The 20,469-nt window shown below is 40.7% G+C and overlaps 7 protein-coding genes across 7 annotated transcripts; 3 read left to right on the top strand and 4 right to left on the bottom strand.

Moving 5' to 3' along the window:
- Positions 1-340: 340 nt before the first annotated feature.
- SAMD00019534_113520 (hypothetical protein) lies at positions 341-859 on the top strand (the record flags this gene model as incomplete). Its single annotated transcript, XM_012893356.1, has 1 exon — positions 341-859. The coding sequence occupies one exon, from the start codon at positions 341-343 to the stop codon at positions 857-859; it is 519 nt and encodes a 172-aa protein (XP_012748810.1).
- A 348-nt stretch (positions 860-1,207) lies between these two features.
- SAMD00019534_113510 (hypothetical protein) lies at positions 1,208-2,193 on the bottom strand (the record flags this gene model as incomplete). The annotated part of the gene is made up of 3 exons (XM_012893355.1): positions 1,208-1,717; positions 1,768-1,940; positions 2,001-2,193. The coding sequence occupies 3 exons, from the start codon at positions 2,191-2,193 to the stop codon at positions 1,208-1,210; spliced, it is 876 nt and encodes a 291-aa protein (XP_012748809.1).
- An 826-nt stretch (positions 2,194-3,019) lies between these two features.
- On the top strand, positions 3,020-3,640 carry SAMD00019534_113500 (hypothetical protein; the record flags this gene model as incomplete). The annotated part of the gene is made up of 1 exon (XM_012893354.1): positions 3,020-3,640. A coding segment is annotated over one exon (621 nt), but the record flags the coding sequence as incomplete, so codon positions are not given.
- On the bottom strand, positions 3,206-5,848 carry SAMD00019534_113490 (hypothetical protein; the record flags this gene model as incomplete). The annotated part of the gene is made up of 3 exons (XM_012893353.1): positions 3,206-3,298; positions 3,881-4,190; positions 4,251-5,848. The coding sequence occupies 3 exons, from the start codon at positions 5,846-5,848 to the stop codon at positions 3,206-3,208; spliced, it is 2,001 nt and encodes a 666-aa protein (XP_012748807.1).
- A 678-nt stretch (positions 5,849-6,526) lies between these two features.
- Positions 6,527-6,962, top strand: SAMD00019534_113480 (hypothetical protein; the record flags this gene model as incomplete). Its single annotated transcript, XM_012893352.1, has 3 exons — positions 6,527-6,668; positions 6,750-6,886; positions 6,948-6,962. Coding segments are annotated over 3 exons (294 nt in total), but the record flags the coding sequence as incomplete, so codon positions are not given.
- Positions 6,963-17,164: 10,202 nt separating this feature from the next.
- On the bottom strand, positions 17,165-17,791 carry SAMD00019534_113470 (hypothetical protein; the record flags this gene model as incomplete). The annotated part of the gene is made up of 2 exons (XM_012893351.1): positions 17,165-17,176; positions 17,291-17,791. 2 exons carry the CDS (start codon positions 17,789-17,791, stop codon positions 17,165-17,167), a joined length of 513 nt encoding a protein of 170 aa, XP_012748805.1.
- A 463-nt stretch (positions 17,792-18,254) lies between these two features.
- Positions 18,255-20,321, bottom strand: SAMD00019534_113460 (hypothetical protein; the record flags this gene model as incomplete). The annotated part of the gene is made up of 1 exon (XM_012893350.1): positions 18,255-20,321. The coding sequence occupies one exon, from the start codon at positions 20,319-20,321 to the stop codon at positions 18,255-18,257; it is 2,067 nt and encodes a 688-aa protein (XP_012748804.1).
- Between the last annotated feature and the right edge of the window lie 148 nt (positions 20,322-20,469).

Here is a 20,469-nt window from a genome sequence, read left to right as displayed (position 1 = left end):
TCTCCTTGTTGCAGAGACTCTCCAACTCAGTGTCAGCTTGTTTACATTCCTTGGCCAGTTTGACGATTGCATCCATGTACTTCGTTCGCGCTCTACCAAGAATCGTCTCTTTCGAGGAGAAGACTTTCCTTGGTACTTTGTCTTGTGAACTCATTGATGTGTATTTGTTGGTGTTATAATTCAGTGGAAGGATGAATGAAGTTTGGGGTGTGACAAAGGAATTTAATTCACCGGTCAATCTCATTTAATTTTATTAATTTGAATCTCCAAGCACACACTAAAGATCATTGAACTTGCACACCAGTAGTTCATCTGTCACTCTTCATTCACCATCAAGAGAATGGCTCATCAACACCCTGCCCCAGAGTTACTGACTCATTGTATATCATTCGATATTGGTTGTCCTCGTCTGGATGAGTTCACCGGCTATATGTCCCCACCTGGACAAGGAACTCCAGCAAACAGATTGCCACCAAACCATCCTGACAAGTTCAACACTGCTGGTCATAGGAACGCTCGTGCCTGGTACTTTATTCAACGAATACGACCCCAATTGACAGCAATGGGATATGCACGAATGCAGAAGTCAGTCTATTTTAGACAATGTACTAGGATTCAATGTATTGCCGATGCGTTGGCACTCCGAGACCATGAGAACACAAGGTGGATCCCCTACTGCGCCAGAGAGGTACATGTACTCAGGTTGGAGACAACGAACTCCATCTATCCCGAGTTGACAGTAGATCAGGCATTGGCACTACAAGAGGAGGAACAGGCACAAATGCAAATAGACGAAGATGATGACGACTCCGACGATAATGATGATGATGAGGACACATCAGACAGTGACAGTGATTAAAGATTACCAGGGTAATACTAGGAATAATCCCACTTGCTTTATAATCTCTACTTCCATCAATATGGACGTACAGACTACAATAGACAGGAGTGGCAAAACCAACAAGTCTTACATGCAACAGTACTACGAGGAGTTCAAGGAGGAGATCAAGGCCTACAACACAGAGAGGATACCATGCGCGTACTGTGGCAAGTTGATCTCGCGGCATATGATGAGGCAACACAAGAGGGGGATGCACTACGACATTGGTTGATTTATTGATTGATTGATTGATTGATTGATTGATTGATTGATTGATTGATTGATTGATTGATAACACTACTTGGCTGGAGACAGCGGAATGGACAACTACTTCTTGCCTTTGCCCTTGGATGCTGGTGGAGAGGCAGGAGGCTCTTGGTGCTTGGTCTTGGTAACCTTGGCAGGCTCCTCCTCAACGACCTTGGCCTTGGCTGGCTTGGAAGGTTTGGCTGGAGGCTCCTCCTCAACTACTTTGGCCTTGGCTGGTTTGGCTGGAAGCTCCTCAACGACCCTACCCATCTTGATGGGCTTGGCGGGTGGCTCGTCCTCGACATCGACAGGCTTGGCCCTGACAATCTTGGCAATATTGGAGGGTCCACCCTTGTCATCCTCATCGACCATGACTTTGGCAATCTTGGATCTTCGTTGTTGACGATTGGCCATCTCTTTTGCCATCTCCTTTGCAATCTCCCCTGCCATCTCCAAGCTAGTTAGATGTCTGTCCAGAGCTTCCTTCTTAGCAGCCTTGTAGCAAGCCTTGTGGAAACGAAAGTCCTCACCAGGATACTCAGTCTTCTTCCTTGGGTTTTGACCAAAGTCCTCATTGCAACCGGAGCACTAATGATATGTTAGTAATATTTAGTAAGAATCGTCGGTTTGATACATACCACGCCAGGTACCTTCTTCATGCCAACTGAGTCAAAGAAGGCGTTGTTGATCACAACCTCACTCTCCGCCCTGTTCCTCTCCATCTTGGCCGTTTCGATCCTGGCCCTCACAAGGGTTGGAGGGACATAGACTTCCAAGTCAACAACATCGGCACCATCTGCATCTGCCTCAACTATGGGAATGATAGGTTAGAGACATCCACAACATTGATAGCATCATGGACAACACTTACAATAGCCGTCAGCGGGAACCAGCTTGGAGAACTTTGCGAGCCAGCGGTTCAGGAGACTTAAGTAGAAGGCCTTGTTGGAATTGGAGTCAGCAACAAAGAGGGAGTCAGGTTTGGTGATTTCATCACAACAGTGCTGCACTGAATTGATGAAGCGAGAGATGGTCTCTCCATTGGGAAAAGAAGTAGAAGACATTATGTTGATTATTGAGAAGATGATTGTTGTGATGTTGATTGTGATCAAAATGATCACCTTTTATAGTGATCGTTTGTCATGCTGTTTGTTCTGTGTCTGTGATATCGCATTTTCTTCTGTCATAATCATTTATGTTATAAAGACAATCGATGAGTTTAGGTTTCCATCTATCATATTTATGGAGTTATTTGTAAATAATGTTTCTGTCGACTGACTTGAAAAGGAGGTGTTCAACATATGTCGACAATGCTCACACATGAGACAAAACGAAGAGACAAAATACAAGATCACATTTTAATCATTCACTGAACGTGTCGATGACCAATCTTCAAAGTGGTAGTTGTGCGAACGATTAATCAACAGCATCACTGTTCGATCATGTATTGATTATGTTGTTGATGGATGTGGTGTTCTATCATTCACCAAAGTGGTAGTTGTTCAACCGAAGTAATTATAACAACAACATCCTATCCGTCCTAGCACAAATGGAGGTAATTGGTGACGTAATCTGATTGTCACCACGGTAAGTGCTGAGCGAGAAGAGAGTAATGGAAGATCAAAGTGGTGGTTGTGAGAACCATCTATGTCCAGCATCACTGTTGATCATACCCCGATTGTGTTGTTGACGGATGCAGTGTTCTATCAATCATCAAAGTCATAGTTGTGCAAACGATTAATCAACAACACCACTGTTTGATCATATACATATTACGTTGTTGATGGGTGAACTGTTCAATCAAAAGTGGTAAAGGTGTGGCCAACACATTTATATGATATTATCCAAGAACAATCTCAACTACAACAATAATCTCAATTCTTTAAAACTATGATAGATAACGACCCAGTAATAGATTACTCGAAAAGGACACCCATCGCCAGAAGCAGGAGGTACAAACACGGAGAATTATTCTCAACACTAGAGCAAACATACCAGGAGGAAATCTTTCAATTAAGGTTGAAACTTCACCACAATAATATACCAGCCCCACCCCTTGTCAACTACAACCGTCCATCAATGGCACCTTTGGATGACCTCCTTCTCAAGGGCGGAAAACTCAACAACGAGGTCACAAGCGTTGCAGAACTCCAGATGAAATGCGGGGCTCTGAAGGAGATGTTGATGGAGCACATTATTGGCATGCAAGAGCTAAAAAATCACAAGGCGTCGCTCACAACATACCGTCGTTCTCCGTCAACAATCATCAAAAATCTTGAGAGCCTGGATACTGGCGCACAACAATTATATAAGACAATCCAGGAGCAATCCTATAATCTTCTTGTAAAGTTCGCTAAGTCAATCGCGACCGAGCAATGGACCAAAGAAGATGCTTACAAAAAGCAACAGGTAGAGTACGATAAGTTGATCGTGCAAGAGGAAAATAACAAGAAGCAGGCAGAAAAGATAAATGAGAAGAAGAGAGCTTTAGGTGGGATGGACACAACCCAGTAATCATTCATCACAGTAGTTAATAAACTATCCTRATGATCATAAATAWCCAAACTTCTTGTATTTCTCCTTCATCTCTCTCGCCTTCCCTTCCTCCTTCCTCACATCACTGTATCCACTCGCCTCCTTGAATGGAACACCTCGATAWCGATTCAACAAGAACTTCATGGCGTGGAAGCCGCAGTTGTCGCTATTGGTTGCTTGATCGATCACTCTATTAACTTTGAACTTTAAATATACATCTGGGTCGATCTCTCCAACCAACTGCTTCATCCTCTTCATAAAATCGGAGCTCGGATCATCACCAAACGAGTCGTAGTACTCGATCGCCTTGTCACCCTTTGCATCAATGTTACATGCGACCCAGTGACTGCCAGGCTGATGGCTGTTGTCCAAGTTCATAATAAATGACATTCGCTGCTTTGGTTTCAGCTCATCCAATTGATCAGACGCGATCACTCCTTCAAACCCATACTTGGTGTACGGCATCATCAACTTCTCAATCTCGTAATCATACAGTCCACCATCCTCAACCTTACCGCTGCCCTTTCTCATATCGTTGGCTTCATTAACAATAGCATCRAACAACATGACCTTGTTCTTCTCATACTTGAGCTCCTTCTTTAATAGTGTACCAAACTGTTTCGATCCAATGTCACCAGCCCAGTACTGTTTGATAAGATCCAACACTTCAGGTGCGACTGATGCTGATACTTGTTGCATTGATTTCATGTCCTGTATTCGCTTCGCCTGTATCGCATCATCTTTTAATTGTCTCTGCAGATCCCGTCTCTCATCTTGGCTGATTGTTGCTGTCCTCAACTCCTTGCCCAGCTGATAGTAGAGTGTTGTTGGGTTGGTCAAGGTCGCGTCTCCATCCATGTATCTCTGTATGATTGGTTCCACCTTTGGAGTCAGCTCCTTGGGTACGTCCTTGATTGCCTTGATACTGGATGCTGGGATGGATAATCTCTTGTTAGTTGTTGTCGTTGTTGTGGTAGTAGTTGAGGTTTGTGGAGGAGTGCTGTATGGTGATGTTGCCTCTGGCTCTGTCTTTACCTTTGGAACATCACGAAGTGTTACTTCGGGAGCTAACACCGGCGATGGTCTCGCTGGTGGAACAGCCTTGGGTAACGTGCTGGGCAATGGCTTCTTGAGTAGTGAAGGCTTGGGTTGTTTCTGTTTCGGCGCCGCAGCCGCTGCCATGACCTCTAGTGCTTTCATGTTCTCAACAGTCTTTTGTTTCTCTCTCTCTGCTCTCTCCAACTCGCGCTCCAATCGTTGTTCACTAACAGCCTCATCCAGCATTCTCTTGACATCAACATTATCTAGTTGGCGTCCTATGAGTTCAATCTGTTCATCGATATATTCTAGCTTGGCTGTGTCAGGTGACTCTTGTTTGTTGATTGTCTTCCTCTCCGCTAGTAGCTTGTCGAGTTTGGCCATCATGTTATTCTGATCGCGTTCACGTTGAGCTGCTTGTCTTGCCATTTCCAACTCATGCCTCTTCTGCTCTACAGCCGCTTCGATTTCGAGCTTCTCAATATCTTGTTGGAATCGCTTGTTTAGTGATTGCTTGATGTCGAGGAGGTTGGCATGAGTCTGCTCGAGCAATCCATGAGTTGCGTTCTGTCTCTCGAAGAGTCTGTCAAAGCTGCCGGGTTGTTCATAATCGCTCTCTTCTTCATCATCTGATTGAGGTGGTGTCACATCCTGGAACACATGGACAACGCGGTCACCTTCATTGATACCATGCTCACCAATCTCGTGCGCTGCTGCTGGTATTGCTGCATCGAGTAATAGTTGTTCTGGTGCTGGCAGTGCTGACGCTGGTCGCTCATGTTCCTTGACGATCGCATCGACCTTGGCCCTGGTCTGTTGTTCCAAGTCTCTCGCATTCTTGATCAGCGCTTCTCTAAAGTTGGCGTCCTGTATTGATCTAATGTATGCTCCTTCTGTTGGTGTCATGTGTGATGAAGTTGATGGTGTCAGTATGGATTTGGCATTGGATGCCTTTGCAATCAGCTTCTTGATCAACTTCAAGTCTGACTTGCGAGACTTGATGTAAACTCTCCCCTTCTTACTTATGATATATCGGCCATTCTTGTCGCGTCGCAATCGCGCTGGTCTAATCTTCTTTATCTTTACTCTGAGCTTCTTGCCCTTGGTGCTCTCGCTGATCTCTAAATGGACGTCATGTCTAACCATTATACATATATATGATCGTTAGAATTTAGTCAGTAGTCTGTGTTTGAGTATGTCTGATCGCAGAGGTGGACGTACGATTTGTTGTGCGATTGGAGCAACTGGGACAGCAGTTTGAACGACGAGTGGCTCTGCCTCCTTGGCTGGCTTCTTTTGAGTGGTTTCCCAGTTGTTTATCTTCTCCATCAACTCATCAAGTTTCTTGTCCATCAGATCTGTCTTGTTGACACGAGGTTTGGTTGCTCGTACTGGTTTGGGCTTCACTGATTCGACAATTGTCTTTGGTTGTTCAACTGTAGCTGGTGGTTGTTGATCACCATCACCATTATCTCCATCATCATCAGAGTCATACAACACATAAGCACTCTCTTTCAATGCTTTCTGTTCTTCTCTCCACTTTGCCAAGTTGGCTGCTGATCCTGCGTAACCTCTCTTTATTTGTGGCATTGTTATTATATAATTGTAATAATATTAAATCAAATGAGTCTGATCACCCACAAGAGGATCTTTTATGTCAATTCGCTGAACAGATTGTCAGGCACGATCTCTAATTTTAGATACAACATAGAGTGTTATGAACATGATGATTTTGATCGTGTTGCTGTGTTACAAGCTTGCATTCCCAAGTCATTCTACACAGTCCCAAGGAATAGAAACACATTCACACTTAGAGAGAATGATCAAGAGGTTGTAATAACAATACCTGTTGGGAACTATTCAAGGTTATCACTTCAAGACACAATACAGACACAGTTAATACAACAATCACCCAATCAATTAACATATTCAATCACATGGCCAACATCTAAACAACCAAACACAGGTAAATATACGTTCATTTGTTCAAGCGATAAGATTCAGGTAGCATTAATATTCAATGATGCTGACCTGTTCCATCATCTAGGTTTCAATCAAGACAGTATCAACAACTTTGAAAATGGACAATTGACGAGCACCAACGTGATCGACTTGCAGATTGAGAACATCCTTTACATTCATTCAGACTTGTGCAGCAATGGATCAGATGATGTCCTCCAAGAGGTATGTACTGCTGGAACGCCTGACTTTGCCTACGTCAATTGGACTAACCATAACCTCGAAGCATATTCAAAACAGCTAGTCTCAAAGACCAAGAAGACGTTCTACATTTATTTAACAGACAAGGATGGAGTTGAGATCTTTCTCAATGGTGTCGACTTGAACTTGACGATCATTCTGTATAAGCACAACGATATCTTTCAGCTCATTCGCGGATACATTGAGATCTTGCTGGTCAAGGATCATGAGAGCATTCAAGTAGGAGAGGAGATCTAATAGGACGCAAATATTATCGATCACTACAATATATAATATAGATGGAGAACGTCGTTTCAAAGGAATTAGATTACACACCTTTACTTGTTGCCGAACCTGAGTATGAATTCACGAGGTTGTTCCCTCAATCAGGAACAACATCAACATCAGTTTACGCTGGTGGAAATGACAGTGTCTTTGAGATACCACCATCCAAAGCATACAACTTTGCGAGGTCATACTTTAGGTTCACATTCAATCTACCTGCAGTACCTAATAAGAACACGATGATGTTTGCTGACTTTTGTCCATTCTTCCGACAGATCCAGGTATTTACAAGAGGTGGATTGTATCTGATGGATCATACCAACTTCCATTTGCACTCCAAGATGGTGACTATGAGAAACAAACCATTGGTCGAGACAGAGAACACTTTTGCGAGTTACAACGGAACTGATGATCAATACATGATCCCTTGTGTTTCATCACAAACACCAATTGCTTATCGTGGAGATTTAAGATACAATCCAAACAGTATTGGACAAGAAGGAGTTGTGCCAGATACAGAAGCAAGATACTTTATTTCAGCCGGAGATGCGGCCAATGTTGTTGTTACCATTCCATTCAATCAACTCTATGAATCAATTCTCTGTGTTGACAAGGACATAATGATGAATCAAACACTATTGATCAGGTTCGTATGGTCTGAACTATCAAACATTGCCTTTGCAGCTGATCCACCTGCAGCACTTCCAGATCCATCACCATCAATCCAACCTAATCCAAGTCCAAATCCAACAACCAATCCAGTAGCACTTCCAGCTCCAGCATCATTCAATGTTACAGATATGGCGATTTATTTGGCTGTTGAGAAGAACTTGGCAATTGTTAATGAACTCCAGACCAAGATATTTAGCCCAGATGGATTCTCGTTGATGATACCATACTGCTTCACTTATCAATCAGCACTTACAGGACCTAATCAAACAATTACATTAAGAGTGAGCAGGCAAGCTGGTTTGACATTGGAGAGGATCTATCACAGTGTATTCAGAACTGATTCAACAACCAATACAGCAATTTACAACAACAACTGGCGTGAAACACTCTTGGATCATTTCTACACGATGATTAACAATAACAGATTGATGCAATATGATTATTACTTGCAACAGAATGATGATTACATGGCTCTGAGATGGATTCTCAAGGATTCAACAATACTCAATCCACAAATAAATAAAAGGAATTGGTGTTGGATCGAAGAGTTTGGTGATGGAACATCAAACTTTAACAAAGACAACTCAATTACTGGTATCGATCTAAACCTTGGTGAACAGAAATGGGATTTTGTTGCCTTCCTATCACAAGCACGAGCATTGACTCATCAATCAACAGTTGTTTGTAAACGTAAGTTGGTCATTCCTGCAGTTGGGGATCCATTCCTGATGTAAATATATTTATTAATCTCTTGATTAAACAATATATAAATGGGATACACAAAAGCAATGAGTGTCAAGACAGTGTTTATTAATGCAATTTTACCTGGAACTGGAGGTGATCCTCCTAATCAAGGTGATGGCAAAGTTTGGAAATCCATCAATATTGATTTCGTCCCAGATCTAATAATATTAAAGTCATACTCATGTTTATTCAATGCACCTGGAAATGAAATTGCTGTAATTAGAACAAATTTGATACCTGATAATATATTATTCTGTAGTACCGAGCAAGTTAATTTCCTTGCACCAAATTATAAGTACATAAACAAGAGCGAGAAGTTCATCCAAGGATCGTATTATTTCGAATGTGTTAATCAAGATGGTAATAGAGTGGAAACAAATGTACCTATCACTTGTGCAATTGAGTTTGTCAAGTACGGATAGAAAGAGCTAGCACTATCTATCCCTAAGGTGGAAAATATCCACCGTACAAATATAGATGATCAAGCTACAAACAATAAATAATGTTCAGGTAGAGCCAATCAAACTACCAAAACAACCAAAGAAAATTAAGGGCTACAAGTTGTTCAATCAAGTCAATGCCAACATTTTGATCTGCGCAGCCAAGAATACAGTACGTTTCATAAGTTATGGCCACCCCCTGAGCAAACAGATAGGTGATTGATATCTCTTCAATATTAAGAGATACCAAATGATATCTTATCTCTCTAAATAATAGACTCAATTATCTACTAATCTTGATTGAATTACTTATTGCTAGTTATATTTATTTACAAATAATTGAATGAGAGTGTTGAAATGATAAGTAGTGAACATGGCCATTATTTATGCAACGAAAATTGATCGAAGGTATCGGAACGATGAACTAGAATAATGACAAAGGAGGTTGTCAATATTTGGTCCACCATCCATTCGCTGTTATAATGTCCTCCATTCGTTGTGGCAAGGAGGCGTATAGGTTCTCAACAATGCTGTCATCCATTAGCTCCCATTGTTCATTGGCAAGGTCGGAAAGGACCACTCCAGGGTTCTTTGCCAGCTCTCTCTTGACTCTCTTCTTCAAGATCGCCCAAAGATTCTCTATAATGTTGATGTCTGGTGAATATGGGGGAATGAATAGGGTGGGTATCCTCTTCCTTCTCCAGTGGCTGGTGACATTTGTTGCTCTATGAATTGGACAGTTGTCCATCGCCAGTGTAAAGTCTGGGAGTTGGCCATGATAATATCGGATGGATCGAGAGTATGCATCATCAAGAATCTCCGTGTATTGAGTGTTTTCTAAATTGCCTTCAATCTCAGAGAGATATCCGACACCAGCACTCGTGACACATCCCCAGAAATTGACCTTGGTTCCGGGAAGTCTCCTGATGCCATGAACTCGACTGAATGTGTTGTTATCTTGTCTAGCCCACTCGTGTTGACGGTAGTTCTTGATGTTGGACTCAATTGTGGTCTCATCACAGAATACTATCTGTTCCCATTGTTCCGCTGTCCAGTCTCGATGAGCCATAGCGAACTGGAGCCTTTGATCTGCGTTTACTTGCTTTAGATCGTTCTTCCTGCTTAAACTGCGATAGGTGAGACCTTCCTTTGCAGCGATACGAGATATTTGAGCCGTTGATATCTCTGTATCGTATCTCAGTTCAAGTTTGGCTTTCAACTCGTCCAAAGTGATGACCTCCTTCCTGACCAAAGCTTTGATGATCCTCCTTCTAAGTCTTCTTGAAAACTTTGAAGGGCGTCCCGATTTGAGACGGTCCTTGAAGTCTCCTCGCTCGCTGTGTCGTTGAATAGTCCTGCTCACAGTTGATCGGGAAATATTGTACATCTTTGATATTAATTTCTTTGAATATCCTCTCCTTCTGGCTCTCACGATTTTAGCTCTCTCTTCTTCTGTTAATGACATGATTAATTGTAATGTACATAAATAATATTCTATCTCTTCCAACAAAGTGTTTGATGTTTGAACTCATTCATTCTTTACTATTGCATAAATAATGGACATGTTCATTACTTTAACAAAAATATCGTTTGAATGATAAAGATATATTAATTCCATTTTTGGAAAAATATTCATAAATGGAAATTTTTGAGCAAAAGTGGACTACTATATTTGGAAGTGAATAAGAATCTTGAACCATATTTGTAGGAGATATCAAACTCGTACCTGTTTGAACAGGGGGTGGCCATAACTTATGAAACATACTGTAAGTGCTGCAGTTTACCGACGATGCCAAGGTCGTGGTACATCATCACTATCAAATTCAATCACCTCTTTGGGCTCATCCACATCGACAATATCCTTACCTCTTACAACACTCAATGGCGGTTTCTCCTCATCCTTGTGGACCACTTGCAATTGATTCTTGGTGTAATATATTTTACTTCCCTGTATCTTGTAAAGTGGTGGATAACCTGGCAATAACAATAACCTTTCAATTGTTCTAATTTCAGGATTCCATTTGATATCACCTGATCTAAAATTGCCATACACCTTCTTTCTGGTTGCATAATCAATTGGCTCTTCCAACTTGACCCGAACCTTGGTCCCTTCATCCAACACATGACAAGAGTCACCACTGCAAGTTACCCATTCAGATAATGGTTTCTTTTTCTTTGGATCAACCTTGAACCTCTCATTCATTGCCTTTATAACCTTTGGCAAGTCCTCAACCCAATGCTTACTCGTCTCCCCTGTCAACATTTCCTGAGCAGTCATTCTCTTCATCAAAACAGTTCCAAGAGTCTTGTTCCTTGCCTCCACCATTGCTTGCATCCTATGCCTGCCTGGAACACCAAACCTAACAAATATTCCGTTGTCTTCAAACATTTTTTTGGTCTCACCTTTGAATTCACTACCTGGATCCACCTGTATCTGTTTGGGCATCACCAAAATACCTCTTTTATAAATGGTATCAAAAGCATACTTCACTCCTGCACTTGTTTTATTCTTCAATGGCTCGGCATCAGTCAATCGATTTCCAAGATCAACAACTACCAAAGCATATTTGTATCCATCATCATCCGGTAGGAATAATAAATCAGCTTGTTGTTTCAATCCTGTTTCAAACACTTGATAGTGTGGCAAGTTCAATCCCTTGTCTTTCTTTGGCTGTAAATACAATTTGTACAACTCTTGCTTGTCCAAGTAATCCTTGTTCACAGGCTTCAATCCAAAAGTTTTATAATACTCGTCACTCATATATATGGAATACATCGATTTGTTTAATGATTTTGAGTCCCCTGATATTACAACCGTTGATAGCCTCATCATAACTGATCAGCTCAATATCGAATCAAACACCAATCAAATAACATTTGGAGTCAATACTCCTCATCGTCAAAATCTTGATTATTTAGGTCATTTATCTGTTACACCAAATATTCGACTTCYATTGCCAWATCGGGAACATAATGCCTTATTATCACCAACTACTTTCCYTTCCAAGGGTATCTTCATAGCTCTAATTTTAGTACCGCGTCAAGATACGTCAACCTTATGACGATCCTCTCGTAGTCAACTATGAGGAGTATTGTTTGGAGTTGAGGACCAAATCACTCTCAATGTCCAGACAGACAATCAATCAATAATAAATCTTCCTACTCATTCTCCACATGCAAATATTATTATTTCAGAGACTGATCAAATAATAAATGGAACCAAAACTTTTAAAGATGGAATTGTTCTTGGTTTGGGATCATTACCTTTAATTAATTATGAGTTTGATAAATTTTATTTCCAATGGGGATATGGAGACGTACTTGCAGAAGGTAGTGCTATTGTCCAAAGAATTGGTAACCTTGTAACTTTTACATTCTCTGAAGTAACATTTCCAACTACAACATCAAATGATTTTATTAGATCTGCTTCTTTTGTCCCTTTTAAACTCTGGGGAAATGCTACAATGCCAGGATTCTATCAAATAAATGTTCCAATTCCTGCAAGGATGTTCACACTTTATGGATCCTTTTTTATCACGGCACAGGATGGTTCATCGATTAAAACAAATGATCAAGTGATTGTAGTCCTCCCAACAACAGTTTCTTATTTGTTAGATAATTAAGCCCATTGGGCTAATTTATCTATTTCTTACTCTTCCTCTTTCCTCCTGTTTTGGCCTTTCTTTTACGTCCTCCATCAATTCCATATGAGGTACCTCCTGTTTGTCTTCTACGTCTAGGTTTTCCATAACCCATTGCTTCAGCAGCAGTGCCAACGGTACCTGCAAAAGGAACCCCTGCAACATCTAATGCTTTTGCTGCTCTACTAATAAATTTGTGTTCTTTAATAGCATTATGGGCCTTCTTAATCCAATCAAAGAATCCATCTCCATGCATTCCAGGATGATGGCCAAATGGTGATGGTTGACCTCCCAAACTTGTGTATCTTTGATGATGTCCACCTTGATAAGCATCAATCAGCGCTGCTCTTCGATGAGAAACTGGTACTGCGTACATTCTATATATTATTTGGTACAGTATGTTTCATAAGTTATGGCCACCCCCTGTTCAAACAGGTACGAGTTTGATATCTCCTACAAATATGGTTCAAGATTCTTATTCACTTCCAAATATAGTAGTCCACTTTTGCTCAAAAATTTCCATTTATGAATATTTTTCCAAAAATGGAATTAATATATCTTTATCATTCAAACGATATTTTTGTTAAAGTAATGAACATGTCCATTATTTATGCAATAGTAAAGAATGAATGAGTTCAAACATCAAACACTTTGTTGGAAGAGATAGAATATTATTTATGTACATTACAATTAATCATGTCATTAACAGAAGAAGAGAGAGCTAAAATCGTGAGAGCCAGAAGGAGAGGATATTCAAAGAAATTAATATCAAAGATGTACAATATTTCCCGATCAACTGTGAGCAGGACTATTCAACGACACAGCGAGCGAGGAGACTTCAAGGACCGTCTCAAATCGGGACGCCCTTCAAAGTTTTCAAGAAGACTTAGAAGGAGGATCATCAAAGCTTTGGTCAGGAAGGAGGTCATCACTTTGGACGAGTTGAAAGCCAAACTTGAACTGAGATACGATACAGAGATATCAACGGCTCAAATATCTCGTATCGCTGCAAAGGAAGGTCTCACCTATCGCAGTTTAAGCAGGAAGAACGATCTAAAGCAAGTAAACGCAGATCAAAGGCTCCAGTTCGCTATGGCTCATCGAGACTGGACAGCGGAACAATGGGAACAGATAGTATTCTGTGATGAGACCACAATTGAGTCCAACATCAAGAACTACCGTCAACACGAGTGGGCTAGACAAGATAACAACACATTCAGTCGAGTTCATGGCATCAGGAGACTTCCCGGAACCAAGGTCAATTTCTGGGGATGTGTCACGAGTGCTGGTGTCGGATATCTCTCTGAGATTGAAGGCAATTTAGAAAACACTCAATACACGGAGATTCTTGATGATGCATACTCTCGATCCATCCGATATTATCATGGCCAACTCCCAGACTTTACACTGGCGATGGACAACTGTCCAATTCATAGAGCAACAAATGTCACCAGCCACTGGAGAAGGAAGAGGATACCCACCCTATTCATTCCCCCATATTCACCAGACATCAACATTATAGAGAATCTTTGGGCGATCTTGAAGAAGAGAGTCAAGAGAGAGCTGGCAAAGAACCCTGGAGTGGTCCTTTCCGACCTTGCCAATGAACAATGGGAGCTAATGGATGACAGCATTGTTGAGAACCTATACGCCTCCTTGCCACAACGAATGGAGGACATTATAACAGCGAATGGATGGTGGACCAAATATTGACAACCTCCTTTGTCATTATTCTAGTTCATCGTTCCGATACCTTCGATCAATTTTCGTTGCATAAATAATGGCCATGTTCACTACTTATCATTTCAACACTCTCATTCAATTATTTGTAAATAAATATAACTAGCAATAAGTAATTCAATCAAGATTAGTAGATAATTGAGTCTATTATTTAGAGAGATAAGATATCATTTGGTATCTCTTAATATTGAAGAGATATCAATCACCTATCTGTTTGCTCAGGGGGTGGCCATAACTTATGAAACGTACTGTACTTTGAAAAGTCAAGCTTCCCTGACCCGAACTAGACCTCAAGTTGGAGTCCAAATGATCCTYAKCAACAAAAACACKCAATYCAATCGAAAGCACTAAATAATTCGATAGCACAAAAACAACTTCCAATCCTTAACACTCTCAAAAATAAAACACTCGACAATATGGCCTGGGTTCTATGACCCTTGTATCTAGAAAAAAAAAGATGATGTACCACCAAAGGATGATCCAAAGGCAAAGAGATGGAATGTTTTGGCTAATGAGAAAAGGAAACCAGCTCCAAAGAAGGTACATAAATAATTACAATTAATTAATTGTTGTTATTTATATTTATGTGCAATGGACTGGCAAAAATCCATAATCTCTTCATCATCTGAGCTGACATCTGAGCTGGTCTCAATACATTCAGATGGCTCGTTATCACTTTCATCATCTGAATCACCAAACATTGGAATGGATCGATTTCTAATTGATTTGCTTTTTATAGGTTTAGATTCCTCCTCTCCGCTGTAGCACAAGGGGATTCCAGATTTAAATTTCATGACCGTCTTAAGGCCATTGATAATTTTATCTTTCACATCCAGTCTCTCTAACAATATTTTATTCTGTTTAATCAACAGTTCTTGTTCTTCTAGTTTCTCGGCCATCTTTTTATTTTGGGCCATCAGCTTCTTTTGGAACTCATCATCAGTTTCCCCTTCTAATAAAATAATTTTCTCGTCCTCTTTTTCATCTGGCTCATCATATTTGGACATGAAATTATTCTTCTCAAAAATTACTTTAATGGCACTCAATTTATAATCGAACATTTGTTTATTAGCAGTACCAGATTTGATGGAAATTCCAATCTCATTTAACTTTTCATTGGCTTTGATTTTTGATTGAACATTTAGTTTATGTCGGTTACAGTAATCAACATACTCTTCATAAAATTGTTTAAGAGGTAATTTTAAGTCCTTATTTTTTAATAAATATGCCTCCTTAACAAACTTGTAAACTGCCGATAGATTATCCACAATCAAATCATTTTTATAATTGCTTACTGGGATAATCCTAAAATCAAACTCAGGATCATAAATGTCCATTCACTCCCAATAGAAAGCTTCGATAGTGTCCAGGTCTTCAGATATTTTTCCCAATTGATCGAAATAAGGGTAATCTTTAACTCTATGGTTAGAAACATCAGTAATAAAAATTCTCCTGTCTGCTGCTTCACATTTGATAGCATCCCTGTTACTACAAATAATAATATTTAAAAAATTATCAATAAAGAAATGTGTTTTCCCTTTTACATTGATCCTAATTGAATCTCCTGTTACAAAATGTTTCATACTGTTTGATAGCTTCTCCCAATCAGACTTTGAACTGGTCGGCATTTCTTCGAATATTCCAAGTATCTTCCCAATCAATTCGTCATTGAACTCGTTGGGCATGAGAATACCAGGGTTGCTTGTTTCCAAAATTAATCTAATTCCCATTGCCAATTTAATAATCTTTAGCCATAGACTCTTACCAGCACCTTGGATGGACTTTAAGAATAAAATAACCTGGGTTTTTTTACCAATGACAAATGCAGCAATCAACATTTTAAAGAATCTGAATTGATCCTCTTGGTTTGAACACAAAACCTCTTTGCCGTGCTTCCAGATAAACTCTTTTCCTTGTGTCACCTTTTGTTTGAATGTTTTATCCTTCATTCTTTCATCAAATTGGGATCTGTCTTTGAATCTAAACCCTGTGAATAAATTTACATATTTACTCTTGTCCTCAATATATGTCATTGAAGGAATAGACGGATCCAATACCTGGTGGTATCTCTCGGTATCCCTATTTACAAACCAATCTTTGGTTGAATAAACTACCTTTCCAATAGTAATTGAATGGTCCTTGAGAAAAAAGTTTTTTGTACAATCCTCCCAACTGAGGGTTATAAAATTACCTCTTCCTTTTGAGGGTTTTGGATCATACATGATTACTCCGATGGAATCATTTATTTTAACAAAATATTGTCGTATGTAATTGGTGACCTTCTCCCAATCAGTCTCTTTTTTGCAATCGAATACCAAGGCACCTAATGTATCTAAATCAAAGCGCTCTAGATTGGTACCAAATAATATTTTGGATCGTTCATCCTTTGCCTTTTTGAGCAAAGCCTTTTGTTCTTTGATATTCTTCTCAATCTCCTCAACTGTCAATTCTTGAGTTCTTGGCATTCTTTCTAACTATACCAAACAAAATAATTCTTATATTACTTTCGTTTATTTCCAACCATCTGATTGACGATGAACTCACCACAACTCTGACGATGAAACTATCGCTCTACTGCCAGTATTTGTTTCTACGATTGTGAACACTTGCGCCTGGAATGATGATAGGGATTTGCGCTTGGAAAATCTTGAGAGTTAGAGAGTTAATTAAGTTAAGAGATTTTTGTTTGTATTTCTTTTGGAATATTATTTTTTTAAAGTCTTAAAAATCTCTTAACTTAATTAACTAATTAACTATTATTAATTAATAGTAAAATAAATGTATAAAACTAAAGAGTCGGAATGGAGATGAAGAGCCGCAGGCTCGGAATCGATATGGAAGTTTGCCGCGAGGCAGCAATCACACACCTCGGGGCGTTGTGAAATCATTGCCTGGAAGTGCTCGATGTGACCAAAAGTGCAGATGTCACAGAGGAGCTGAATATATTCTGCTCGGTCCCAACCATTTAGATAGATCAACGGTGGGTTGCGATCCTCCAGGATGTATTGCACACTCTCCATCATGTTGCAGCGGATACAACTACTCAAGGCTACCTTCCACACAAAGTTGTGCCTGTGGCCAATTTTGAACTCCTCGTGGATGAGGCGGAGCATGCTGACATCCACACCGTTGGGCATATTCATCATTGATGTGCTGGGGGAGGTCTCTACAGAGGATGCATGTTGGAGGATCAGGCGTACAAACTGCTCGCTCCCTTTGCCCATGGCCTCCACCAGCTCCCTTACTGTGACAATGGGCAGCAGTCGATTGCCAGTCATATTGATAAAGGTCTCGAGCATGAGGACACTGCCCGTCTTGATTATTAGACTAAACACCAATCTATTGCTATCCTCTGCCATGCATGACATGTTGGTCACTACAAATTATCCGCTTAAGTTTGTCATTAAGTTTTGATTCGGTGTGTGTGTGGGTGTGTGTGAGGGTGTGAGTGGGAGAGTGATTGAGTGAATGAATGAGTGTTTGACAAGGTTCAACATGTTTGTTCAAACATTATTATTCATTTACTGATAGATATAATATGTATATTTAAATATAATATGATACCAAGTAGACTATACAGATTATCAGCACACAAGAAAGACGAAACAGCATCAGTAACAGCATTTTTAGCTATCGACAGTGCAACTGTCTCTCATAAGGAATGATCATTATAACTCGACTCGTTCCAACTCAAATAATCATAATACAAGCCTTCTCATTACTATTTCACCTTGTGTTCTAATTGTTCACCCTTAATTGCTCGAACTCTATGTCATACTAATCAATCAATATCATACAATGATTATCATTGTTAATCGATCAACATCACATTTATTGAATTATAAATATGTTTGTCATGTTGTCGCACCAATGTATCCATCTTGTGTCCTCTCTGCCAACTCTATATCTTGGTGTTTGTCTATTGCGGCACTTTGTGATTTGTCTTTCCAACTCTGTGAGGTCATTGTTATACTTGGCCTCAGCTTCGTTGGATAATGTGATGCCAGAACGTGACAGACCACATAACCTATCTTGGATGTTGTTGTACTCATCCATCAATCTGTCAAGTACTCCATCTTTACCGATAGGTAACATTAACACTTCAAAGGTCCTCTTGCGTCGCTGTAGCTTAAACTTCTCCACTGTTCCTCTGTAGAATCGCCCAGTCTTTCCATTGTCATAGATGAAGACAAGAACGTCGGCTCCTTCGATCCTGCTGTCATCTTGTTGAGTGTAGGCAGTGGCAATGCACACGTTCTCTTGTACAGTCAACTGACTATCTGTTCCTTGATCGAATTTGACAACATACGACATCACTTCATTGTGCTCATCGTAATCAGATGACTTGACTGTGCCAGGCCACCAGGTTCCAACGTCTACCTCAATCGACATCGCATAGACTTTGTCGCCATCATTGTAATAGTGTGTGTTCATCAATGTGTCCTGCAACTGTGGCACATCCTCCATCATTGGAACATGCGCATGTTCAATGGTACCGGTCGGTGTTTGCTCGCCATCACTGTTGTCCATACCACCACCACCACCGTACGACTCGTAGTGTGGCTCATCATCCGTCTCGTCGCCTCCATCCTCGTCATCACTCTGGTGGGCAGCCTGTCCATGTTCATACATATCATCATTGTACTCCTCGTCGTACTCCTCCTCATTGTCGCTTGGACATGGATGGTGGGAATTGTCCGACGAGCTTGTGGTCATGCCATGTGTTGCTCTGTACTTGTCGAACACACTTGGATTTCTCACGTTCATTCTCGCTTTGTAGGTGACGTTGCGAGAGTTGGTGCCATTGAGAAGGTTCTGGTATTGGTCTGTTTGATAAGACACCATCGTGATGACGTTACCGCGCTTCAGCTGCACTTGACACAACTCCGCTACGCCATAAATGGTACCGTTGGCATTGCGTTCCAATACCAACTTATTGGCGTAGTGCCTTCCTTCTGGTGCCATGTTGATGAGGCGGTCAAGCGATCCGAACAAATATATGGCTTCAGGCACGTGATGGCAGAGGCAATGAACGTAGGACGTGATGATGCTTGGACCATAGATCTCGATGGACAACTTGGCAAATATGTAAGCATGGGAATACCATACACCCCTATCGAATAATGGAAGGGATTGAGCAGCAGGAGTTGGAGTCGGATCAGCAGGAGTTGGAGCAGCAGGAGTTGGATCAGCAGGAGTGGGAGTTGCTTGCGCAGCAGGTCTGTTTTGAGTTCGTATAGCTGGTGCTGTTCCAGGATCGATCATGGTCGAGAAGAAATGATGTAGCATGTGCCAGGTGTCAAGGGCACGCACTTTGTATTCATGGTACTTGATCCTCAGCACCTCAGTCTCTCCAATCAACAGGTCTTCAATATTGAACATATCGTTTCGACGAAGGATGATGTCAATGGCAGCCTGGAACTTCACTCTGGTTGATTCCCAACGGGCAACGAGCGATGTAGGTTTGGACTCACTTGGCTTCATACTGTTTGGAGGTATCTTGGGACCAAGCCGAGCCATGACTGCCAACAGCATATCCTTCACTCGCTTACCAACTCTGTTACCATCCACCTCAATGTTCAGCCATGTCTCAAGCCATTTGAAATGATGTTTGACAAAGGTTCTGACGACAGCAACCAGGACATGGAGAAGATCTGGTACCATATGACTCGTTGGGATACATGTGATCAATGGATCGTTGTTGTATCCACCGTTGGTCCTCGCCGGTCCTGTTGGCTTCCGTTGAGGGATTACTCTTGGTCGTGCGCCCTCTGGGTCGACCGCTGGCACAAGGATGCGAGCCATGTCACCCTTCTTGATCATGCACCAAACACATCTAAAGTTGCTCACCGACTTATAAACAGCATAGAGTCCGGCCAAGATACAAAGACAAACCATGTCAACAACTAATATAACTATTGGTTTGTATATCTTGTCTTTGTAATTCTAAATATTAAATAAATAAATTATTAAGTTAGTTACATAATCATCAAAAGAGTGAAAAAGTGAGTGAGTGTGAATGAGTGAGTGAGTGATGATCAACACA

Source organism: Acytostelium subglobosum (assembly GCF_000787575.1).
Source record: "Acytostelium subglobosum LB1 DNA, scaffold: scaffold32, whole genome shotgun sequence".
Classification (NCBI taxonomy): Eukaryota; Evosea; class Eumycetozoa; order Acytosteliales; family Acytosteliaceae; genus Acytostelium; species Acytostelium subglobosum.
This window is presented reverse-complemented; position numbering and strand designations above follow the sequence as displayed.